Genomic DNA, 26802 nt, shown 5'->3' with positions numbered 1-26802 from the left:
GTCTGCAGGACTACGTCACGTGGACCTGGAAACATGGGGCAAACCATTAGAGGGACAGAGTCAGGGAGCGGAGGACGAGGGAGGAACGGTTAGCAACAGGCACAAAGGAGAATAATACTGCGGTAGCAAAGAGGTTTTCCCCTCCAGCTTTGAGTTTTGAAAATTTTTCAATGTACTGAAAAGTTGAAGGAATAAATAATGAAGTGAGCATACGTTTATCTTTCACATAAAATCACCCATTGTTAACATTTTGTCACATTTGTTTTAATACACTGGTGCCTAAGACCTGAAGGAAGCAAGGGAGGGAGCCATGGAGATATGTGAGTAAGAGCTCCGAGAGCAGAGGCAGCCTGTGCAAGGACCCTGAGGTAGAAGGGCCCTTGCCCTTTGTTGTTGGACTGTAAGGTAAGCAAGGAACGATGTGGTTGGAGTGGAGGAGAGCAAGGAGGGGAATTATAGGAGATGAGATCAGGGAGGGTAGCAGGAGTCCATGTCATTTAAGGCCTCATAGACCCTGGTGAGTACTTTAGATTTTCCTGTGAATGAAACTGGAAAATATTGGAGGTTTTGAGTAGATGCGATGTGGCATGATTGCATTTGCTTTTCTAAAGGATCACTCAGACCGTAGCAAATAGTCTGTCTGTGGGGCGCAGCTACAAATCAGGGGGTCAGTTATAGGGGCTCTCGTAGTAGTAGTAGTAGCCCAGGCAAGGTCTTAACAGTCCTTAGACCAAAGAGTGAGAGGAGAGGTTGTTGAGCTATTTTCTGTCCCAGTTGAAGGTGGAGCCAATAGGATTTACAGATTGGGTTGAAGATGGTTTGTGAAACGCAGTGAAGAATCAGGGACGACTCCATGTGTTCAACCTCTACCACTGGTGGAACAACAGTTTACGGAGATGGAGTTTGGTGGAGAAATCAGGAATTTGTTTTATAGTGCATTAAAGTTGGGATGCTTATTGGCCCCTCCAAAGTGGGTACCTCGGGTAGACAGTTGGATAGAGAAGTGGAGAGCTCAGGGGAGCGGTCTGTGCTCAATGGAGAACTTTGGGAATCGCAGCCTATGGTAGTGTTTAGAGCAATGGCACCTGACTAGGGAGGATGCGCAGACAGAGTAAGCTCCAAATATGAAGGATTGGAGCATCTCAGCAGTGACAGGTTGAGAGGTTGACGAGGAAGCAGTAGAGAAAGAGGCTGCAAGGTAGGAGGAGAGAGGACTGTTCTGGACGAAGTCATGTGAAGAGGTTAGGAGTGAGCAGCTGTGCCAGATCCTGCTGACAGGTCAGGAGCAGTGAGAGGCAGGGAGCAGGCCACTGGAGGTCACCTTGACGAAAGCTGTTTTTGTAGAACATTAGTGTCGTTAGAACAAATTTAAGAGCAAGTGGAAGGAGGAAGAGGGCAGCAAATACTGTCAAGGACTCTGCTATAAAGGGAGCAAAGAGGTGGCGAGAGCTAGAGGAAGATGTGGGGAAGCATGGAAAGGCAGGAAGCAAATAAAAAAGTAGGTTGGTAGATAAATTTGGAGGGTATAGTTATTTAAATCATTCTGTAGGGCGGACTTCATTTAAATGACTATTTTCAAGAGTGTTGCTACAGGGTGTCACGTATTGGGGGTGATTTGAAGCTAGTGCAGGGTATGTACTGGCTGGTGTTTTTGGCTTTGGAAGCTCACGGCACTCAGAGATGAAGATTTGCTGCTGCAGTCCACATTCTCAGCTGTGCCCTGAGGAATCCAGGGCCCTGAAGATGCCCTGTCCTTGTGTCCCTGAATTCAGTACTGTCCCCCTCTGAAGGTCTCAGCAGACCTTTTCTGGGTCCCGAGAGACTTACCCTGTGCAGTGGCTCTGCTCATGGTCCTGGGGCTCGTGCTGAATGTCTTAACGTTTTTTTGTCTCTAACTCTTGCCCCATCTGTCACCTCGCCATGGTTGATTTGGTCCGTGATTCCAGAGGGTCACAAACGTGTTACATGCTGCAGAGACTAAACTTAATGTGAAGAAACCTAGTAGACATTTGTTAGGTAAATGAAATAAGATTTCGTATTATTGGAATACTGTTCTGAAAGTTTTCCTTTTTAATGGGGGAAGTAAACTGAGTATTTTAAGATTTTATTGTACTAATTCTGGTATATCTTATTTAGTTTTGGGCTTTCTACTGTAGGTTTTTTAATAAGTTTTAGATATTTGTTTGTGTCTATCGAGAAACTTCCTTAACACTTTCCTCTGAAATTCTCTTTGCTTCCCCACGTCCCCTGCAAATGCTGGTGTTCGCTTTAGGTGTGCGGGGGCGCTTCTCCTCTGAGCAGGACTGAAGCCAGGCTCTAACGGTGGAGACCTGGTCTCAGAGTTAGAGGGGGACTTGTAAATCCGCTCTCCCAAGGCCATCTCCCAGAGGGGAAGTTGGGGCATCTGGAGGTGATTGCCTGCCCACTTGATTGGTAAAGCTGCCACAGAGTAAATGGTCAGAAGCCTACCCTAGTAGTGGATCCTCAAATCCATCCTGCTGTCCTTCCTTTTGACTTCTTACCCAAAAAGAGCTGCCAGCACATAAAGTTACGCATTTTTAGAACAGAAACATTTTTAATGTAAATAAATTAAAACAGAAACAAATTACTCAAATACAAATGATTACATAAAGCATTTTTGTAGCATTTTCAAATTGTTTAAATATTTTTAAATAAACAGAAGTATCTAAGGACTATAAAGAAGGTGTGGAATGGATGTTGACATTAAGGTGGCGGGTAAATCACACAGCAGTTTAAACTGAGTTCAGAGGGTACTGCTGTTTTATAACCATATTTAAAAATCTGTTCCTCTTTCACTCCCTCAAACTGAGTTCAGGGATATAATGGATCCCATTATAGGTAAAAGGTCTGTGACTCAGCCACTGAGCTACTCAAACTCTTGGCTGTTTTAATTGCCACCATTAAAGCTTTAGTACTTTTATCTCATAAAAATAGATATCATTGATGTAAAATGTGTGCCTGTGGAAGATGCATTTGTACCTCTGCCCTGTTGGTTAGCTAATCATCCCTTTCTGTTTGAAGTTAGTTAGGCTTCATGCAGCCGGGAACTTGACATGGATCACGGAATCGTTCAGATTTTAGTCATGCAATTAAGAAAAAAAAATTCCATGTAGTAATAAGCGTAATATCTATCTAGAATATCTTCCAAAAAGAAACCTGTTTTGTTTCGCTTTGCATTTTAACTACATTTAATTGACGGGAGGATATGGACTTCTACCAAACTCCTTCTTGAATCTAAGAGAATAATGTTCCTTGGAGTCTGATGCTGGGAAATATAGGAATCACTCTTAAATGTCTCTATGTGAATACGTGTAGGCTTACGTGTGGTAGTCGGCAGCATTTTCCTGCCTGTGTTCTCAAAGGGGAAAATCCCAAGGTGTGAAGGAGACTCCAAGAACACAGTGGGAGCTAAATGTTAAAATGTGAAAAGCTACTTTGTTCTGGGCTCTTCCCTCTAGTGTGCTTGGAAGACACCGTCATTCATTATTGATACTGCCACACACAACAAGGTAAAGTAAGTATCTCCAGAACAGATCTAAAGAGAGTACATCTCAAGAAAGCCTAACTTCTTAACCCCTAGGTACACACTTCATTCTCTGTAGTATAGATAGGACAGCAAATAATTGGTGGGGCAGTTTCTTAATTACAACTGCAGTCTGTTCTGCAGTTGTAATTGTGGAATTATATTCAGGTACGAAAAAAAAAATCTGACTGTGAAAGGGACTCAAATCTGAGATGGTTCTAAAGGTGCAGGCTGCCCACACAAAGCATTTGTGAGCTAATATATATAAGCAGGCTTCTTACTCCTGCCCAGCTGCGTAGATTCAATTATAACAATTTTCTCAGTTGCATAACATTGCTGTTTGTTTATTACTGCGTTATTAGTCAGTGAATGAACCTCCCTCTTTTTGACCCTTCAGCAGTGTTTATAAAATACTTAATTGCTTTGGTATCTTCTGTTTCATGTGTAATTCCAGCTGGAAGGAGTCACAGGGGCACCATCCCCTTTAAGCGTTAACTGACTGTTCCTGATGAACAATAAACTTTCTTTTAAAATAAGTATCAAGAGCCTTTAATAATGTTTATAGTGCAGTTTCCTATATTTTTTTAAATTTTAAAATGAAGTTATTTTTGTTTTAAAGTCCCCTCCCTGTGCTGGGTTGAGTGGTAGTTGACTGTCTGACAATGTCAGGCTCCAGCTTGCCTGTGACAGCCACACCTCTGACTCCATCTGGGCTCTTCACCGCTGAGCGGGGCCCACCTCTGTCCAGTGGCTCCCCTGTACCAGCTCTCTCTGCCATCACAGCTTCCTCCTTTTGGAGAAGCTTCAGCAGGAGCGCAGGAGCAACGGTGATTAGGCAAGTAGGCGTGATGGTGGGGTCGTGGGCTCTGCAGAGGGTGCCTGGGTTGTATCCCGACTCTTCTTAGAACCAGCTCTTTGTGATTTCGGGCGAATGTCTTAACCTCTTTGTGTGCCTTAGTTTTCCCATTTATATAATGGGGATAATTTCATAAGGTTGTTGTGAACCGGGAACAGTGCTCGTCACAAAAGTGCTTGGTGTTAACCACCAGCAGCAGCGTTACAAAGGTGTAAGGAGAGATACTCCTGAACAGCCTGTCTTTATGTGGAAGGACACACGTCTAGCATGGAAGGGGGATCCTGGATGGGAAAACAGACTGAAAAAATTTCCGATGAGAGTTGCAGAGGACACTAAAGTATGTGCTTAGTTGTTTATTGTTATATAACAAATTTTGTGGCTTGAAACAACAGCCCTTTCTTACCTGCCTGTTTCTGCAAGCCCGGGTTTGAGCACAGCATCTCACAAGGCTACTCCAGGTGGCAGGATTGCATTCTAGCCTGCAGTTTTGACTAGGGAAGAATCTGCATCAAAGTTCAACTGGGTTGTTGACAGAATTCGTTTCCTGCTGCTGTGACTGGGGCTTCAGTGCTTGCTAGCTGTCTCCCCACGCTCTGTTCCTCAAGGATCCTTGCAGTTCCTCACCGTGGTGGGTTTCCCCTACTTTCACATACCTCCCCTGATCAAGTCAGGCCCAGCCAGGACGGTCTCCCCTTTGAGTAACTCCAAACCAACTGATTTGGGACCTTGACACACCTGTGAAATTCTGTCACCTTTGCCAGACTCTGTTACCAGGAGCCTCAGGTTCCCCCACAGTCAGGAGGAGAGCGTGGGGCCACCTTAGAATTCTACCTCCTACAAGATGTACGTGAGTTTTTATAGGACCAAAGTAGTCATTAAGAATTTATAGCCAACTAAATTCGCTAAACTGACGCTCTCTGAAAAACTTGCCTAGAGTGTAAATTAGCTTTATCATTAAGCTTCTTATAAATTGACTTTTTCCCCCCTCGAAGATTGTTCTATTCCCTTTTCTACACAGACCCCCTGAGGTTGTTCAGGGTTAGATAAAGACACACCTTCCTTTCAGTCTGTTGAAGTTTGACTTTTTTAATTCTTAGGAATAGCTTAGTAAATTGCTTTTAATATTGACCTTTATAGAGTAGTATACCAGTGACAGCAAAATACGTGTAAGTGTACAGCAAAGAATTTTAGAATTGAGCTCAACTTTTTAGTAAGTTTGGTCATTGCCTTTACTATCTTTGAATAGGTTCTATTTATGCAAAATATTTTGGCCAGCCCTGAAGCATTGTTGTCTTCTGTTTTGCTGAGTTTGATCCCTAGTATGCTGGGTAGTTTCAGGTCTAGAGGGCTGCTGCCACATTCAAGCCTCCACATGCTCATTTGAGAACAATGTGGACCCAAGAGCTAATTTGATAAATGTCTGTGAAGTGGGATTTGGGCCTATAGAGTCTCATTCATTGATATTTATAGAGTCCAGTCAATGAAGGGAAGGAACACTACATGCCAGGCGGTAAAGTAAAGAGAGAAGAAAGAGGGAAGGGCGAGAGAGTAGCATTGACTTTGGTAAGGACCCTGAGCATATTCATTATTTTACTTAGAAAGTAATGTTTGGTAAAACTTACAGCACTTCATAATTTATTGCCTGAAGGTACTAAAATTTAGAACAAGAGTGTGGCAGTGACTGTATTTCAGACTCCTCCAGTGGGTTCATATTTTGGTTTGCTTATTGCAGGTCAGAGACAGCATGACATCTGTGTTGCAGACCCCACTTTTTGGGGGGTGAAGGGGAGGTGCTGTTGGAGGAGAATGGATGTAGTCTCTATGCAGGCCTGCTGTGTACTGGGGGTTCCCTGCTTATGGTCCAGGAGACCTAAGAAGTTCTTTGCCCATTACTGCAGTAGGCTTTGAATTGTATTAAATTCCAGGTGGTTTGTGTTTCTCCTCTGCCTAAGTTAGCAATAGGTTCTGTTGGCCCCTCCACATTTTTTTCCCTTCAATTAAAAATACTTCAGGAAATGATTCTCAAGATCAGGAATATAGCCCAATTACCTGCAGACTTTTTTTTGAAAACAGACACATGTAAAAACATAATTCAAGTCTTATATAAACAATTAAGCTATTTTTTCTAAGCATTTACGAAACAATTGAGATACATCAGAAGTATGTTCAGTTTAACATCAGTTCAGTTCTCTGCCCTAGGGTGTGTGTGTGTGTGTGTGTGTGTGTGTACGTACTATTTCAAGGACATGGCCCTTAAGTGCAAGCCTGCTACTTCATCCGGTGCTTTTCCCAAGAAGTAGGATGATCTTTTACCAAACTGGAGAAAAGAACTGACTACATTAGATTCCTTGAAATATAGTAGATTGAATTAAAAATCATATAAGCTATTTTTTGAAGGTGGCTTTGGGAGAGATTTCAAGGGAAGAGGTTATGGAACAGTGGGATTCCCTTTTTGTCTATTTTGTTTTTTACATTTTTCTGGCTCTGGAAGACTCAGTTCAGTTCCTGGGACAAATCAGGTTGATTGAGTTGAATTCAGCTTCTGTCAAAAAGGGAGATTTTGAGATTCAAACTGGATTATATGTGTTGGCTGCAAAGTACAATATGAATTTCCATTCTTATCCACATTTTTATCTTTGGGAGAAAAACTAGTGATTCTCTACAGCTTTAGTTTGAAACTAAGCTAGAATTTTCTTCTGACCATTTGAAAGCAAAATTCTAAATTTGCATTAAATTAAAGCCATTTTAGCCTGTAGATTAGGGTTAAGGTCTTTAGAACTCAGACCGTTATGGTTTTGGAGAAAGACAGCATGTGGCTTCCCAGGCTTGTCCTGTGGCCGCAGCTGGGCCTGGAGACCTCGCTGCCCCTCTACAGCCGCGTATGGGCCACATTCACCGTCATGGCGACGTTGTGGCCGCATCTGGGTTAAGATTTCAGGTTTGCCATTTTCTAGCTTCTAGCTTTGGGTAAGTTCGTCTTAAAGCATCATTTATAAAAGAGGAATTATATTACCACCTCACCAACCTCATGGGGTTATTATAGGGTCTTAGGAGAAGAGGTAGGTAAGATGCTTAGCAGAGCACACGGTACCTTCAGTACAGTGTCCTAGGAAGGCTGCGGGACTACAGTCCCAGTGTCGTCTCTCCCTGAACACCAGGCTGCACCCTGTACCCTTTTTGCTGTCACCCTAAGTGGGGCCAGGCTGGAGGCAGCCTTGCAGGTACCACAGGACAGCGTGACAGCCTGGTCAGCATAGAGAACAAGTGCACGTAGGATTTCCCAGGCACTGAGGGGTGAACATGGGTGGAGATTTCACTGTTCTGTTAGTCTAGTCAAACTGACGGTAAAAACATATTGAAGTGACTTTGCCCTGCTGCAGTTTAAATCAGTGTAATCCAAAGTGTGTTTTGAAGAACATTTTTATTCAAGATCGTAGCCTTGGAAAAAGGGATGCTGTGGTTAAATACCTAGGACACAAGTGTACTGTGTCCCCTCACAGTGTAGAAAGGGCTTGGAGAGTTTGGCAGTAAAGGAAACCATTTGATTTTGCTCAGCCCAGAAATCTCTAAACTCATGTGACCTGAATTGTCTTTTCATATAACAGCTTTTAATACCCTAAACTCAAAAAGTTGTTCTGCACATTTTACCTTCTTAAGTCATATGACCAGCAATCCCGATAATGTTCATTTATTTATTTATTTGGTTCATAAAGGTACTCGTTCACTATATAATTTTTCCTAGAACTTGTTAAGAAGGAGCTGAATAAAACTAATATAAAAGACTTGAACTTGAGGCCCTGACTTTAATACCAAATATAGCCAAGCAGAAAATAATCCAACCCTTGATTCTCTTCTTAAGAATATTTTTATGCTTATTTTATATCAAAGAATCAAAGTTAAAAATTGTTTTAGTTGGTTGTTTAAACTAATATCGCCTCATTTTGATCTACTCCCCCACAAAGGAGGTTTTAAAAACTTGCTTGAAATACATTTTTGTGCCTTTAGTCATCCAGTCTCAGGCATGATTCATTTAAGGCTGGGTCCATGGAGCAATACACCTCCCAACCATCACCTGGCCGACTATTTTCAGGAAGCCTCCTCAGTGTCAGCCTGGGTCAGGGGCTCTGCCCTCACCTGGCAGCTCCTGTAGCTACCTTCATTATTGTTATATCCTTAAATATTTTTTGTTGAATGGGTAAATGAACACAAGAAATTGAGTGCTGGTTCTTTTTATCAATGTCATTGACAAGAAAAGGGTGTTAAAATCTCAACAGGACTTACTGAACCCTTGTACACTCTTTGGCTGGAAATTGAGCTTTAGTTCATATGGAATTCTTTTTTAAAAGAGTGTCAAGGCATCAAGAACCTGGGAAATGCTGGAAAAATAAGAGTGAAGAATGCCAGTGATAAAAATTTTTCGAAAGCCATTAAAAAAAAGTAAGTTTCAATCTTCAGTGGGTACTTAATATTCGTATTTTTACAAATCATTTAAATCATAGTTTAGTGTGTTTTAAGTGTGCGTGTGTTGTTTCTTGGGTCTTAATTGGTCTGCCGCTTGGCCATGAGAGTCTCAGATTGTCTGGGAACAGGAGTGCCTCCCTCGAGCTCAGTTTGTGGGGACGGTCGTGTCTCCCAGTAGGAGCATGTTACTCTTGTCCAGTTGGTAGTGTCTTTCTTTGTCGTAAAGTAGTGTTTTTTTTTGAGACGGGTTTGCATCACCCAGTGAACAAAGTGTCCACAGATGCCTTGTGTTTCAGAATGCTGGTTTGTAGAGAGTGTACATGTGGGAGGCATGGTACCCTGCTAATATGTCGGTCACTCATGTTACCCGACGTCACCAGCAAGTTGAGGCTTCAAGAACATAATGAAGGCACAACGCAGTTAAATTAGATTAGACAGAAGAATGCTGATGAGTGTTGGAGGAGAAGCACGCTGGAGACAGAGGAGAAGCTCCTCTTCACTTTGTTCGTGTTCCTGACATTGGGGGCCGCCTTTGCCTAGAGGCAACAGCGGGATTGCCCCCCTTCCCCAGCATAGCTCTCCTGTGGTTAAACTGCATGCTGTCCGTTCTGCTGTTTATATAAGACACGCTGTGTGTGTGTGTGTGTGTGTGCCTCATTTATATGCTGTGAGAAACAGAATTAAGGATAAAAATGGTTACTTTAGTTTATGGTAATTTTCTGTGGTGACGCGCACACACACACACCTTGAATCACTTTCAGTTATAATTTACTGTATTTTGCCGTGTGTAGTGTGCTCCCGTGTATAATGTGCACCCACATTTTTGGCTCAAACTTTCAGGAAAAAAATTCTTTCATTTTAACTTTTAAATTCAATTATTTATTTATTTATATTTAGGAACAAAACCGATTATCATACCCCAGGGTATTATTTTGCATACAGACATTGTTATTGCTTTCTAGAGTTACACTTTCAATGCATAGGCATAAGTAAAAGAATTAAAAACATTTACATAGATACGCAATTATTACTATCCATGTATAATGTGCGTCCTTATTTTTCCCTCAAAATTTGGGCAAAAAAGTGCACATTATGCACAACAAAATATGGTAAATATCAGTCACTCTGTTTTAGTTCCAAAAGCTCAGGGCCTGGTCCTTATATATTCCATAATATTCCAGCAGACACACGGATGTATGATAGAAAATGTGTCAAGCAGAAAGTCTTACGGGGTGTACTTAAAAATTCCTCTGGTATCTAATATTCTCCACATTTACTCTAATAAATGAGAGGTTTTAGGAATGCCCTGTATGGTAGTATCAGGTGTTAATGGCATTGATTGCCTGTCAGGCAGCGGGAATTGATGGAAAAGTGTCCGCTGTAAAATTAAACAGCGTTAGAGAGGACTGTGCCATGCGTGGGTGGGGGTGGGGAGAGAGGACAGGACTCGGCTGGGCCTGGGAGGCTCTGTCAGGGTATTACTATGAGCTCCAGGTTTTTCTCCCCACACGATTAAGGCAGGCCATCTGTTCTTTGTTAAATGTTTACAAAAACAGCTTTTCTCTAAAAGATTTAAGGAGATATAGGTCTGGTAAACACTATAATATTTCTGAGCACCTTTTTCACCTGATTTCAAATAGTGCCAAAACATAATTCTGCTGCATATCAAACAGGATGAATAGTTTTTTGTATTTAATCTTTACATTTTCTCCTTCTTACAAAAGATTAAAAATTTTTAAGGGATACTAATTTATGGCTTCATTTATTACTGAGAGGAGCATCTAAAATCATTGTATGCCAGAGTGTATAAATAAATTTTTAGTGTTTTTGTATCTGGTGTTCTCCGCTTTTTCTAACTCATCAGTGTGCACCAGGCATCTCACGTGAGAGCCACGCTCGGCTGCTGGAGTCTGCCGCGTAGATTAGGGACAGGTACACGCGCCGGAATTAATTCCCCACTCTAAGCTTTAAGCATTGTTTATGGGGAGACTTTTCTCTTTCCTCCCCTTTCCAGGAAATGCTTTTTCTTCCATTTCCTGGAAAATAGCTTGTCCCAAATAAGGTGATGTCCATGTCCCTTAAAAAAATATGGCTTTTTCTTTTTGATTTACATTAGAAAATAATACGTAACAATTGATTTGACTTCAACTTTATAAATATAATAAAGCAGTTAGCTCAGATCTCCATTTATGCTTAGGTAATGATAATGTGGAAGAACCTCGATTGACTTTCATGAAGTGGTCGTGAGGGGAAAATACCTCCCAGGGCTCAGTTTTCTCAGTGTTTGCTTAGCTGTGCTGTGCCTGCAGGGAACCTGCTCACTTGGGCTTCCATCCATGGATTCTTCTCAAACTCGTGCCCTTGCTTCTCTCTCTCCTTATGTATTTTCACTCTTTGAGGTTCTTCTAATACCATAAGGTTTTGGAAAGGACTTTGGAAATCATCTAACCCAAATCCTTCATTTTGCAGTTGAAGAAAATGAACCGCAGATGAGTGCAATGGTTTTCTCCAATAATAGAGCTAATGGCAATGCCTGGACTGGAGTTCTTATCCTTTACGTCGTCGTTCTGGGCTTTCCCCCATCCTTTTGTGTGTGGAGAATGGAATGGAAATAGTATAACTACTTTCTTCTCAGGCAATGATTTTTTTTTAAAGTGGTTTTTGGGGTCACCAAACACTTTGGAAATCAGATGAAACCTGTGGAGCCTTTCCCGGAAGGATACTCATGTATAAGACTTCAGAAGATGGGCAGAGTCTGGATTTAGGAAAGCTGGTCTCAAATCTGCTCTGTTCCCTGCTGTGTGGCCTCGGGTGGTCACAAGCCCGCTCAGACTTTGCTTCCCTTTCTGAGAGGTGGGGGGCGGGGAATGATCACATCTCCCTTGTGAGATTCAGGTGAACTAACGCTGGGAGCGCTCAGCTCAGTACATGGCATGAAATAGATGCTCAGTAAATGTTAGTTGTGTTGGAACCTAATTCATAAATACTTGCTGTGATGGTAAGCCATAGCTTCGGAATTACTCTAGGGTCCTCTGCAGACTGGGACCTGGGCTCTCCTGCCCTCCTCCTCCTTTGGAGGTGCTGTGGTGAGGGGCGTGGACTCAGCAGCCATCAGCTTGGATGCCAGTCTCAGTTCTGTCCCTTACCATATGTAACTCCTTGGGCTCGTCACCGCATCTTCAGCGTCAGTGACCACACCTAGCTCTTAGGACTGGTGTGGGGATTGAATGGTGTCAGAGGTACAATGTACTTAGCACATGTCTAGCACATGCTAAGATTGTTCAGTAAACATTGGCAGCTGTTGTTGCTGTTTACGTTATAGTTACTATGAAGTGTCTGGAGACTATGTGAAAAAGGCAGAAAATGAGCGGCATTTGCAGATATATTAATAACATTTTCAAGTATCCCATTGGAATGTAAAGGTTCATTAGATGTCATAATTGACGGTGGAGATGATACTCTACCCCTGCCCTGGTCTGCACCGTGAACTGCAAGGTGGAGTCACTGAGCTTCCCACCCCGGTTCGTATTCTCTCTAGTATTTCTAACCATCTCTGGGTAAGCAGCGCAGTGAAGATCACCTTCTGCAAGGCATGCCGAAATGACCGTTCGGGTTCTCTGGCCCTCAGTGAAGTTTGGAAATGTAAAACTTACTAATTTGTGAAAAATAATATTTGCATTTCCTATTCGTACAAGAAATTTAACCAATTTGAGGCCATTAAGTCTGGATATGTGCTTTTAATTTGGCATTTTGATGTCATTTAAATCAGAAATGACCTGTACTGTGTAAGATTTATGTGTTCACACTTTGGTTTCAAACTTTCACAGGACCTGAACCTTGCAGTGCTCACTTAGGACACTTGTTCTTTTGAAAAGTGGCTTAATTGTGTATCTTTAATTTGAGTTCCCATTTCCACATGGGAGAAAGAATTCCACTTGAATTCACCCTCTGTGGTATAGCCTTTGCTACTGTTTTGTCATTCATCATTTCCTATGCAGGCTGCTAAAAAAATGGGCAGTGTCTTCAGCTGAATGAGAATGTTTTTCTCTTGCTGAACTAATTTTTTTTTTTTTACTGTATTACTAAGTTGTCCCTTTTTACTGTTTATTTAAAAACTTTCTTGTTCAAAAAATATGGGGTTTTTTGATGAGAGAAAATGATACATTTTACAACTATACAGTTGGTAAATTGTTTGCTACCTTGAGTGTAGAGTAAGTTTCAGAAACACCAGCCAGTAACTTTCAGTTCCTTTCTTCACTACGAAGAATGATAAACTAATTTCAATTCCTATTTGTGTCTCTTAGCATTCTCCATCGGAGCCCTTTCTAGAGAAACCAGTGCCGGATATGACTCAGGTTAGTGGACCGAACACTCAGCTAGTGAAGAGTGAGGATTACCTGCCGTCAGTAGAGCAGCAGCCACAGCAAAAGAAGAAGAAAAAGAAAAACAACCACATTGTTGCGGACGATCCCAGTAAGAGTTTTGGTAAAGATGACTTCCCTGGTGGGGTTGATAACCAAGAACTAAATAGGAATTCACTAGATGGGTCTCAAGAGGAAAAAAAGAAAAAGAAAAGGCCGAAGGCAAAAAAAGATCCGAAGGAACTGAAAGAACCCAAGGAGAAAAAAGAGCCCAAGGAACCCAAGACCCCGAAAGCCCCTAAGATTCCCAAAGAGCCAAAGGAAAAGAAAGCAAAAACTGCCACGCCAAAACCCAAGTCCAGCAAAAAGTCAAGGTAGGCTGTGTGCAGAAACACCACCACCAGACACGGTTCAGAAATGAGCGGCCTACGCATTGCGGGGAGGGGAGGGGGGAGAAGGGAACAACACTTTGATTGTCCTTATCACCATCGAGTTTCTTCCTCTAATGTCCAAACGAAAACATTTACGATTTTTACGCATTCTGAAATTTAGGAGTCAGTTATTATGAACTGTTGATTTGGTTGATGAATTTTAGACTTTACTGGAAAACATTTATTTTAAAATGACTTTTTTTGTATTTTGTGAAAGTTTGTCATTTAAAAAACAGAGCCGAGTCACCAGCATAATTATTTTTAAGTATAGACTGACAACCTTTCTGTCAGTGGCAGTGCAAAACTGGGAAAGAAGGATTACACAAGTATGCTTTTCAGCCCCGATTCCCAAAAGTTGAAGCAGGAGAATTAGTTCCCTCCACTTGGTGGAGTAAGGCTTCCAGGGGCAGGGGTGAAATCCTAGTGGGCAACAGGGGAGAAGTCAAATGGCAGTTACCCTTTAGATACGCATTCAAGAATAGCGTGAAGTTTAGGTTCCAGGGAGGAGCCTCCTCCACTCCATCCTTCCCCTTTGTACTCCCCCCACCAACTCTCTGACCCCCCAGAAGGCATATTTACTCAGTAAGAAAAGCTGAGAGGAGAAGACATTGAAGACTAATTTTTTTCATTTGTACTGAACATTTCTTACAACTGTTCTGAACCAGTTCCAAACATCTGAATCTGTTTTTCAGAATATGGCTCATGTTAGAAAATATAGTTTCCAGATGGAAGTATGGTCAGACTTGGTTAATCTGAACCTGTTTGCAAACTCCATTAGAAAACACGCTCCACCTCCTACCCCTGTGTGCGTGTGCGTGCTCAGTTCTGGGATTCACATGCTCAGTGTGAACTTTTTGAGCTTGCTGGCCCGTAAACCCCCTCTTGTAGGCTTTTCTGTGTGTGCACGTGCCGGTACACAAAGAGAAGAGATGATTTCTGTCCCTGTAGATGCTGCAAAGCGAAAGAACAAACTTGGATTTTCCACTGCCTGCTGAAAAATCTCTAAACAACCCCCAGTACATTATTCTGTAGTGTTTTGAAAGTTTGAATCATAGTCATTTAAAAATGTTTGCCATCAGTACTTTTTATGGTGTCAGAATAACTGAATTATATTCAATAACTCAATCTTACAGGCAACTTAATATTTTCATTTATTTATGAATGTTCTTTGATGCCTTGCTATGTGGTCTTTTAATTGAAAGTCATTATTTTCTCCTTACGAACACTCTTCTAAACTCCCAACCTATTATAAATTCAGTTTTCATTTATTTAAGCAATATTTCATGAACCACTTGCTATTTGTAGGGACTGTGCTGATGTTGGGGATCTGAGCAAGAAGGACTTGCTTAGAATTTGGGTGACTTATGAAGGGTGTCGAAAATATATAATTGCCTAAATCTAAGTATTGTGCAAGTTAGAGGAGAAAGCATGTGCTTATTTTGGAGAAAGACATCGAAGCAAAATCTAAAAGGCATGTATTTTTTTTTAATGCACAGTGAGAGTCTCTGTTCTAAAGAAGCTTTAGAGAGCTCAGAAAATACAGCGCCACAACTAGTTTTAGCCTCAAGATGCATCTGTCTTTAGTTTCTATCCTAATGTTTTGAATCTATCACCTAACAGTAAAAACTGATAAGCAAAGAAAGAAAAATCTACTGTATTGTGGATCTGGGCATAAATTTCCCAGATCCACATTATTGTTTCAAGCTCCGAGCCTACCTAGAACTGGCCCTAGCTTTAAAAATGTACTTTAGCATACCCTAGAATATGTTGGGGCAGATATTAGAGTGCTGTGTTTAACAGTGAAACTTGTTGAAATTTCCCTAACAACTGAACAACTCTTAGGAACTTTGGGCATCGAGTCCAGTGAGTGCTGGCACCCATGCCTCCTTGGTACAGGTACAGCCCTATCTTTGGGCACCAGAGGAACCTCAGCTCAGGCCCCGTCTGCAAGGTCTCAGCTGCTCACCCTGAAGTTTGAGTTGTCTGTGTGGAGTACGTTTTTGGCATTGCTGAGTCTGCGTAATGACTTTGCACTAGACTAACATGCTTTTGGTAGGAGGAAGAGTGTGTGATTATTTTCTCTTAAGAAGAAAGTCTAGTCCTCCCCCCCCTCTGTTGTTTTTGAATAGTAGTCTCAGTTGATGCCTCCTATATAGGTTTTCCCTAAGTGCTATGAAATTACTTGGGTGGAATGCTTCTGTATGGAGAAAGCATTCTGTTGCTTCTGTGCAAGTGAAAAGGGAGCTGATGTAATGTGGACCAGAGGCTCAGGAGGCCATATTGAGGGGGCACCAAAAGAGTTGGTGGTACCTTTTTTGGCCCTGGGTGACTTGATCGCTGGTAGGACCACTTGCTGATTTACGATGAATTGCGGTGAGGACATTCCTGAGAGGCTGTCATGTTGGTGATGGGGACGCCTGTCCAGGAATATGGTAATGGAATAGAGGTTTTCAGTAAATTAACAAACCAGCCCATTACTTTGTTGAGCCACAGGGTTTCTATTGGCTAGATGAACTGAGTATGTCGAATTGTGGTCTCATTGTTCTGCTAAGTCTGGAAAGGAAATAGCATCCTGAAGCAAGGATAAGAATGCATACAACTACATGTAAATTCTGAATAGCATAGCAGAATAATTATGTAAATTGAATATGCAGTGATGAAGGTAATAGGGGGTTTGGGTGATGTTAGTACTGGGGTTGAATTGCCACGGCAGTCTGCTTTTAAGCACTGGAATACAGCAGTGGCAATTTTGTTTTGCAGAATGTTACGTGATACCAGTTATTTCCATCCCTGAATAAGTTAACTTGATGAATTTGTTTATACAGAAAATAATTTTCCAACAGAGGGCTCAAATAGAGGGAATAAAGAGAAGTGAAATGAAAAATGCAGTGCAGAACCCCTCACATCTTTCCTCTTCAGCCTGGGTGCCATATCGTTGGGGAGGTTCTTCTACAAAGAAATGTGTTGTCCTTTGAGAGGTGGTGATGGAGGTGACCCTTGGTGGTCTGGCTCGCTCTGCATTGTGTCCCCGACAGGGAGAGGGCTTGTGCTATGTCACTCACACACACTCTAGTAACGAAGGCTGTGAGGAAGGCTGGCTGTTGTCGTGTGCCTTTAATGTCGTCTTTCTAACTACCTGTCGTCCCACCTCATTCCATAAAGGAGATGAAGCTTGAATTGGTGGCCATTTCCCCGTGACCTGGCCTTTTTGGCAACCAAAATATAATTACATTTGTCTTGCCTGTGAAGGAGGTACCTAACAGAATTTGACCAAAAGATGCTACATAGAATGGTAGTGGAATAGAAAAAGATGTTTAAAATCTTAATGATAAGACAAACGGGCCACATTACTCTTTTTTAATTTGTAACCTGTCTCCTACTTTTTTTGTTGAATATATATTTTTTTACCTGTTTTTTTTTTTGTTTGTTTTGGTTTTTTTGGGGGGGTGCTCTCCCCAGCTGTCCTTATAGCTTTCAAATACTGTCAGTTAATATTGAAAATGAAAATGAAGACGTTTGTGGGCCGAGAGGATGCCATCTTGCATATGGAGGGGTTCGTGGGGTTGACATGCAGGGGTTTGCAGTCTTCCTTTCAATGCATTTTCTGTTAGGTACGCATAGCCCTTGGGAAGTGAGCAGCAATTTGGAGGAAGTACTTCCTTTGAATGACTCCTGAAGGATTTAGGAGTCTTTTAGCTATATAAAGATTCTTTGAGTGTACAGAAAGAAGGGAAGTTGGCCAAAGACTGTGACTTCATTACCGAAGCTTTAGTTAGATGACGCCATGGAGACTTGGCTTCTGACACAGTTTCTAGGGACATGCCTTGTTCCTTGCTGTTTTCCACTCTTGATATTGAAGTTAGTTGAAAACTAAAGAGTGAAGATATTTTTTATTTTGTTTTATTGTACTGTGTTGTATTTTATATTGTATTTCTTTTTTATCCTAACCCAAAGACATGCTTTTTGATTTTTCTTTTTAAGAGAAAGGAGAGGGACAGGGGAAAGAGGGAGAGAAACATCAATGTGAGAAACATTGGTTTGTTGCCTCTCGTAGGTGCCCTGACTGGGGACCGAACCCACAACCCAGGCATGTGTCCTGACCTGGAATCGGACCAGCGATCTTTCACTTTGCGGGATCACATCCAGCCAATTGAGCCACACTAGCCAGGGCAATATATTTTATTTTATTTTATACTGAATAACATACTGGTCTTATGTAAAAAAAAAAAAACAAAAACCAACAAACCATTAAATACCAAAACATGTAAAGTAACACTTTTTGCAAACTACGCTTTCACTACCATTAATATTTATATGGCAGCTTTCTTCTGAGGAACCTACCTTTTCAGATACTGTTTTCTCAGTGATGAGTTAAGAGAGTAGCAGCATTTTACCCAAGAAATATTTTATTCAGCCAGCAAGCCCAATGGTGTTATATTTTGGTAAACTAATACATATTTTATAGTGTGCCCTTGCACATGTAAATTTTCTCTGGAGACATTGGTTGCAAAAGCAAACCATTAAACTACTTTTGCCAATAAATAGAAAACCCCAGATAGTTAGATGTTTCCCATCAGGTACACAGGTAATAAAGTAAATGAAACCCATAGTTTATTTTCCCCCACATCCCTTATTCTCTCCTTTACCACATGCTATGATTTAGTCTTGATCCAAGACCTTAGGTAATTAGATGCTGCTTGCAGGAGAGGGTATGGGTTTCTTTGATGTGTGGTCACAGGGTGGACTTCTGAGTCCTTTCAGCACCGGAATGGAACAAGGAAGAAACGGTGCCCATGAGTGCTGTGGGTCTCTGCCCACTGCCCTGCCTGCTCTGTCTTTGCTTCTTTAAATCCAAGCTCTAGGTCAGGGATGGGACCAGGTGCCCTCTTCTCTGCTGGTCTAAGAGGTTATCTTCTCTTTGACAAAGGGGTCATCAGGTCTTTTAAATTCCAAATCTTTTTTTCCTTCAGAATACCCACTCCCAGTCTTTTTATTGCCATTCACAGGCCACATTGTGACCCTCTGTCCACCTGATTTGTCCTAAATTGCCCAAATGATCAGGGAAGGGAGAGTGGTGAGCCACTTTTTAGTAGAGACCCTGATGTCCTTGACTTCCTGTGATTCAGTTTATACGCATTGGGGGAAGAGAATGCCTGACCATATTGACCCAGAAAAGTAAGTTCTGCTAACTCATGTCTGTGCTAGATGCCGAGTGGACCACACTGGGCCTGCCGGAGATTCGTTTCTGCCCATCCGTGAGTTTCAGGGACTTCGAAGCAGTGGCTTGCTGCCATTTCGGTTTACGTGGAAGAGGGTGATGTCGATCCCACTTTCAACTCTCACTTTCATCAAATGAAAGTTGAGAGGAGAGGAGGCCATGGGCAGCAGTAAGACATTGGGGGATTTTTCTGGAGACACAGTCCTTTGAAGTCTTTACTAACTTGAACTTTAGGGTGGAGCCTGTGTTGCCGTAGTAGGTGTGGGTACAATGTTAGAATTGGAAGATAAAGAGCAGAAGGAATCATAGGTGACTTTAAAAATTATCATTAAAAATGACTACACATAAAAATGCTTTAGAAAAATGTGAAGTTCTGTACAGAAATGTGAGATTTTTTTCCTGTGACATATAAACACTTTTTGCTGGTTGTCTTCTGCCTAGATAAAGGCCCCTTTGAGTCATTGGATGTTTGTGGAAACCACTGCAAGAGCATCAGTCATCTGAAATGCCAGCCCTCACTTCAGCCACCTTTACACAGAAGTCTATGTGGCTTTAGCTTTAAAATGCTAAAAGGGAAATGGAGAGTATGAATTAAGAAAAGGGGCCCTGTTCATTTTTTTTTTAAATGTTGAAAAGACAATACCCTTGAACTTCCACTAGAATGTTAATTTTATATGTAGCCCCGATTCCTGTAGGAACAATATAATTTCATGGCAGTTAGGCTGCTGCTGGAAGGTGGGTGGTGCTAGTTTCTCCTTGTCGGTTTTACCATTTACTATGCTTAACTCTCCACCTTCCTATAGCTCCTGATGAAAACGTGGATGGGCAGCACGTCTCATTTGTTGTATTGGCGACCTGAGTGCTCGGAGGAGAGAATTATGGACATAGGGGGTGTGGTTCTGATGCCAGAGTTCCCTGCACTTGTCCCCCTTCCTGGGTCACGGGAATGCTGTGCATAAGTAAGAATGGCATCTTAGAGTTTGGCACAAGCAGACAAATATCTGCTCTGCTCTTGCCACTTGGAAGAATATACTATATACAGTAAACGGACATGGAAAGGCATACTTTTGGCATTATTTTTCAGTGTCTAATTTATTCTGTTCCTTCTGTTGCATCACAGTGCCATATAGCCAAAGTGCCTACTGTTTGTTTATGTTGGGCTTCTGTGGTCAGGTAACATATTAGCTAACTAGACTCCTTTTTCCAAGTTATTTCTGGCAGATCTTGATTCAGTCCATAAAACCCAGTAACCTTTCAGTGATAATTCTTGACTGCATGATGAGTCTTTTGTTTTTCCTTTAGAATGTGTTCAGTATTACAAGTGGACTTGGCTCTTTCAGGAGAGCTTGCTTTCTTCCATTTTTTTTTTCTGTTCTTTTTTTTAATCCCCACCGAGGATATGTTTATTGATTTGAGGGAGGGAGAGAGAGAGAGAGAGAGAGAGAGAAGGAGAGAGAGAGAAACACTAATGTGAGAGAAAAACGTTGATTGGTTGCTTCCCATGTGCGCTCCTGCTGAAGATCAAATACGCAGCCTAGGTGTGTGCCCTGACTGGGGATCGAACACATGCCCTTTTGGTGTGTGGATCAACACTCCAACCAACTGAGCCACCTGGCCAGGGCAGAGCTTTCTTACTGTACCTTGTTTTACTTTCATTTTTAAAAACAGTCTTCTTTGGAAAATGGTCAGTGCTGTAGCTATCCTCCAGACAGGGTTCTGATGTTGTTGGAAGGCTCCCCAGGGGTGATCCCAGGGAACAGAAGGCATTCGCCATGAAAGGTGTCTGAGGCCTGAAGGATACTCCCGCAGAGGCCAGGCCTGCTCTGGACTCCTAAGGAGATCTCCTCAGGTTAGAGGCCTTTGGTTCCGTCCGAGGACTCAGACGCGGGCTCTGCAGCCAGGGAGGTTCTGGCCCCACTCCTAGAGTGCCGCTTCTAGTAGCCTGTGTGATCCTCAGTTTCCTTGTCCTTGGGCAGTCCTGTAAAATGTAGTGTTGAGGCATGTTGAGTTTGAAGTAATACATTTTTAAATGAAAGCAGATTAGGTTTCTGTTACCCTTCTACCTTTTTTTTTGTTACTCTTTCCCTGAAAATGTAGCATAGTTAATGCATTTAGGGAGCACTTGATGCTGTAAGAACTATTTAAGGTGACAATTTAGATTAAGTTATTTGTTTTAGAGGTGTTCCATCTACCAACTTTCAGAGAACTTAAAAAACAAAGTATTAATAATTTGTTACTGAAATCATGTTTGTTCAGAAACAGAATGCCCTCCCCTTCTTTCTCAACTCTTGTTTCTCTTTCTCAACTAGGAGAGTAGGGTGAAGAATTTGTGGGTGGAGTTTAGAAGTTGCAGGTGGAAAGGTACCAGCTTGAAGTGAAGGTGTGGGCGTCCAACACGGAGCACCTGAAGGTTGACCGTGCCTGGGGCAGGCAGGTGTAAAGGGGTCAGGCCAAGGGTCTTGCTCCTGCCCCTGCATCCTGCCCAGATGCCCTCTGCCCAAGCCTTGTGGACACCATCCACTGAGACTCCTGAGGCCTTGCTGGGGGAGTTCTTGGTGCCTGGTGTTGACCCTCGGGTTTATTGTCTGTGCCACAGAGTTTGTTTAGGTCTCTTTCCACATTAGTTTAATTTGTCACCTGCATTTCTGCTTCCTACTATGTTCTACTTCAGCTGTTAAATAAAGTTAACATTTTTATTTTGTTGAGTTAATCATGTTGCCTTAATTGATCCTTTTAAACTTTTACTACTTTATCTTGTGTCTTTTTTAGTTTGCCTCTATCTTTGTTCTTAATCATCAATTAAAAACTTAGAGGAAAGTCCTATATTCTTTCTTTTAATATACTTTATTGATCATGCTATTATAGTTGTCCTATTTCTTCCCCCCTTCATTCCCCTCTGCTCTGTACCCCCCTTCCACAAGCATCATCCCCCCTCCCCCTTAGTTCATGTCCATGGGTCATACATATAAGCTCTTTGGCTTCTATGTTTCCTATACTACTCTTAACTCTCCCCCTGTCTATTTTGTACCTACCATTTATGCTTCTTATTCCCTGTACCATTTCCTCCATTTCCCCCTCCCACTCCCCGCTGACAACTCTCCGTGAGATCTCCATTTCTGTGATGCTGTTCCTGTTCCAGTTGTTTGACTAGTTTGTTTCTATTTTTGTTCTTTTTAGGTTCAGTTTTTGGTAGGTGTGAGTTGTCATTTCATTGCTCATATTTTTGATCATCCTCTTTCTCTTAGATAAGTCCCTTTAACATTTCATACAATAAGGTTTTGGTGATGATTAACTCTTTTAATTTGACTTTATCTGGAAGCACTTTATCTGCCCTTCCATTCTAAATGATAGCTTTTCTGGATAAAGTAATCTTGGATATGTAGGTCCTTGCCTTTCATAACTTGGAATACTTCTTTCTTGCAAGGTTTCTTTTGAGAAATCAGCTGATAGTCTTATGGAAACTCCTTTGTAGGTAACTGTCTCCTTTTTCCTGCTGCTTTTAAGATTCTCTCCTTCTCTTTAATCTTGGGTAATCTAATTATGATGTGCCTTGGAGTGTTCTTACTTGGGTCCTACTTCTTTGGGACTCTCTGAGCTTCCTGGACTTCCTGGAAGTCTGTTTCCTTTGCCAGACTGGGGAAGTTCTTCTTCATTATTTTTTCAAATAAGTTTTCAATTTCTTGCTCGTCCTTTTCTCCTTCTGGGACCCCTATGATTCCTATGTTGGAATGTTTAAAGTTGTCCTGGAGGTACCTAAGCCTCTACTCATTTTTTTAAATTCTTGTTTCTTCATTCTGTTGTGGTGGGATGTTTATTTCTTCCCCTCTGCTCCAAATTATTGATTTGAGTCCTGGTTTCCTTCCCTTCACTGTTGGTTCCCTGTACATTTCTCTTCATTTCACCTTTCATAGCCTTCACTTTTCCCTCTATTTTGCGACCATACCCAACCATTTCTGTGAGCATCCTGATTACCAGTGTTTTTTGAACTCTATCTAAATAAGTTGGCTATCTCTTCATTGCTTAGTTCTATTTTTGGAGCTTTGATCTGTTCTTTCATTAGGGGCATATTTGTTTGTCTTGACATACCTGTTATGTAGTAAGGGGCGGAGCCTTAGGTATATGCCAGGGTGGGAAACCCATGTCACTGGGTTGTGGTGCTGTATATGGGGGAGGGGTCCGAGAGGGAACAACATCATTTGCTTGGCTCTCTGCCAATTTTCAGTCACTTCCTCTACTACCCACAGGCAAATTGGACCCTTCTGGTGCTGATTCCAGGGTGGGTGGGTTTGTGTACACTCTAGGACCCTGTGCATCTCTCTAAAGAGCTTTCCTGTGAGGCTGGGAGTTTCCCCCGCTGTCACAGCCCCCACAGGTTTTTACTGCCAAAGATTTGGAGGATTTGTTTCCCTGTATTGTGCAGTCTGTCTCTCTCCCCAGTTGTTCTTCCCAGTTACCTGCACACAGATGTGGGACTGCCCATCCTCTGGCGGCCACCTTGCCTATTCTGGTCTGCCAGCCACCGCCTCGCTCGCCTGGTCCTCTCCCCACTGGTTGCCTGTCTCCACCCCTCCTACCAGTCTGGATGAATATTTCTTTGTTTAACTCCTTAGCTGTCAGACTTCAAACAGTTCGATTTTCTGGCAGTTCTGGTTATTTTTTGTTTTTAAATTTGTTGTTGTCCTTCTTTTGGTTGTGCGAGGAGGCAAAGTGTGTCTACCTACGCCTCCACCTAGGGCGAAGTCTCTGTCTGGAACGTCCTGTGCTCTTAAGTTGAGAGGCTTGATGCTTTTCTGTCTTCCAGCACTGAGCCGTTGACCCCAACAGTTTAGTATTTATTTTTTTATAGCAGCTTATCCATTAGCTGCTATAAAACAGCTTTTAAAAACGCCTTTTTTATTTCTTTTTTAAAACGCCTTTTGAGGTGTTTTAAAATATGAGGCTTTGCTTCAACACCTTTGGCTCTTCTTCTAAAAGATCATAGTATGACATTTTGCCTTGAGTCCCTGAAAACGAATCTGATTAATCTTCATGCCCCAAGCTTCAAGGTTGATTTTCCCTAGTGTGATGGGACTCTTCACGGACTCATTCCATCCGAAGGGTCCATCGGATTGAGAACTCCCTCTTGTTGTGCAGCCATCTTCACCAACTGCCTGTAGTCTTCTCCGCACATTGGGTTCCATCATAGGGTTCCTTTTTAAACTTTCTTTCTTTTTCTTTCTCTTTCTCTTTCTCTTTGTTTTTAGGAATTGGATCCTTAGGCTGATGCTGATCAGTGTTTTTGTTACATTCAGTTTTGTAATAAATCAGGGCAGTTAGCTGGCTTTCTAGTAAGTTCTGTCCCTTCATATAAAGCCTTGTTATAAGAGCCTGCACTGCTTCCCACCAGAAATAATTGGTTATCTGTATGCTGTATCTTCGCTTAGGTGAACTCATCCAACCCCATTTCAGGTGATATCTCCCAGCCCGTGTGGTGGACTCCTACAGTTATAAGCTGACTGTGATTCCTTCCTTAGGGTGGCTTCCTTTGTATTTCCTTCCGTATGAGACACTCTTTCCTGAATACAAAGTTTTTGTTTTCCTGATGCTCTTTCTCATCAAGTTCTCACTGAGTTCTCATCAAGATGGTATATGCTTTGATCACATTGAGGGCAGTCACTAAACTTTAGAGCTTAGTGTGGCTGAGGTGACCTAAGTGTCATTAGCTTTGACCATGAGCACACCCACTTGCCCGCCAGTGTGACCTCACTCTCATGATGAGATGTGAAATGTAAGTAAACTTGGAAAAGGGAGAGTGGTCCTTGAAACTGCCAACAGCCTCCCCAGAAGAATGTGCTCCTTCCAACGTCACAGGGCTTGCCTGGCTTCAGGAGTGGGGGGTGGCTCTGTATCTCCGCAGCACCAGCAGTGATGGGCGACAAGGATCGGGAAGTGAAAGAACTTTGTGAGTAGGGAAGGGAGTGCACTGGTTTTGAAAAGTGGTAAGATTCACTCTATTTTGCTATTACTTTAGTCCCATTTTACTGGACTTCATCGATATTTCACCATAAAGATAGAATCTATGTGGGATTTTCTTAAATGAGTTGATGAGAAAAGCACTTCAGAGTGGTGCCTGGCCATAAGAAGTGCAGTGTGTGCGTTGTAATTGCTGTGGCTTGTACTGTGTAGTTAAATTAATCAGCTGACATGTATAATAACCTACCTGATCAGACACTGGAAATGGAAAGATAAATAAAAGACAGTTTCTCCGCCTCTTCTTGAGCTTATAGGGTAGTTAGACACACACACACACACACACACATAAGTGCTTTGGTTTTAATTTGTTAGAGTGATGTTACCACCAAAATTTTTTAATACACAAAATTTAAATACACAAAATTTTGTGTCTGGGGTGCATCATGTGGCACGTAGGTGGAGCGAGATCTTACTGATCCGGACTGTGGTGGCCAGAAAAATGCTGCTCTGAATGAGGTGTGGCGAAAGCAGAAAAGTGAAGTCAATGTTGCCAGTTGCGAAAATCACAGAGGGCCTTGCAGGCCAATGCGGAGAGTCTCTGTCTTTAATTTATGTGGGATTAGACTTTAAGCAGATGAATGCTGGAGTCAGATTCGCATTAACGGTCACTCTGCTGATGTGGGGAGGGCGGCCTGCGGGTGATGTTTTGCTGGCATTGAACTAGGAACAGTGGGAGGCAGAGCTGCAGGTTCAGGAGAGGAGTGCAGGCAGACATGACTTCTGTGGGGCAGAGGCCATCCAGGACCAAAATGAGAAAGTATTCCCCACGCACACCTGGTCTGTCTTGTAGCCCTCGCTTGCAGGTCGCTGTGTGGAGCCGTCGCTGCTGCTGTGGGAGCTGTGCCCAGGTTCTCTGTCTGTGCCAGGCAACTCAGGCCTCATCCTCAATACTGTTGTGTCGATGTAAGGGACATTCCTTTTTAAAAAGATTCTTTTCTCACCAGGTGGAAAAGCTGTGCCCTCTTTGTGCATTCCAGCTTTCCAAATTATAATGTGGAAGGGGAATTTCTGTATGGCTGTATTTTGGCTTTGACGTTATCCGAGGCTAACTTTGAACCTTACAGGATTAATTAATGATTGGGAATGTGGAGTATGTGTCCTTTCTCTAGTAGTCTGACAGTGGGTGGCCCAGCCCGGGGACTGTGAGGTGGCGAGGCAGTCGGGAAGCAGCTGTAAAAGTTGAGGTGGGAAGTGCTCCGTGTCTGAACTAAAGCAGTGGCCGTGGGTATGGAGAGAGGAGTGGCTTTGGGGATTGCTGCTTGCTTGTTCTTTTAGCTGGCATTGAGGAATGTTGAGAAAGGACTTTCCTTCTCTTCATGTTGCTTAGATGAAGTGATCACGATGGAGTGGGGTCCTGTCGGTAAGTCTCTGCAGTTGATTCGGCTCCAGTGGGTCTGAGCCAGAGCCGGAGAATATGTTCCCAGACTTCCCAGAATCCATTCCCAGCTGCTTGTCTTCCAGATGTGTGGATGTTGGCCATTTGCGCCAGGCACTGACAAGGTTTCCGTCCACTACTGATCTCACTTAAACTTTATAGCAAATCTTGGAGGAAGATAGAAATACTAACCTCATTTTATAGATGAGGAAACTGAGGATGAGGGAAACCTGACTTAATCAGGGGTCACAGACGGGTGACAGATGGCAGAGTTGGAGTGTGAACTAAGGTCTGTCTGACTAAGACGGTGCTCTTCACCAGCACTCTGCATTGCCCTCATTGGTTAAAAGAAAAATTCTGACTTTGGCTTTTTGGGGGCAAAGCAGTTTTTAAATGACACTGAGTTGAAAATCCAAATTAGTTTATTGCAAAATAGTAGCAAAGGCCATTTAATTTAAATAACTTCATCTTGTCCGTGACTGCCATGTCTTTGGGTGGACACTGAAGATTTTGTAGGTTTTTTGACTTCTTAGTCTGTTTTTGG

The 26802-nt window shown here is 42.3% G+C and overlaps 1 protein-coding gene across 5 annotated transcripts in view; it reads left to right on the top strand.

The window, feature by feature from the left end:
• The window catches only part of CHD7 (chromodomain helicase DNA binding protein 7), a 197158-nt gene that overhangs the window by 93505 nt on the left and 76851 nt on the right, over positions 1-26802 (top strand). For all 5 annotated transcript variants that reach the window (XM_024572022.3, XM_045181435.2, XM_045181436.2 and 2 more), the window contains exon 3: positions 13166-13596. In XM_024572022.3, the coding sequence (XP_024427790.2) occupies positions 13166-13596 (431 nt within the window). The remainder of the gene's footprint in view (positions 1-13165; positions 13597-26802) is intronic.

Source organism: Desmodus rotundus, chromosome 8 (genome assembly GCF_022682495.2).
Source record: "Desmodus rotundus isolate HL8 chromosome 8, HLdesRot8A.1, whole genome shotgun sequence".
NCBI lineage: Eukaryota > Metazoa > Chordata > Mammalia > Chiroptera > Phyllostomidae > Desmodus > Desmodus rotundus.
The sequence above is the reverse complement of the archived record's forward strand: the minus strand, read 5'-3'. Positions and strand labels throughout refer to the sequence as shown.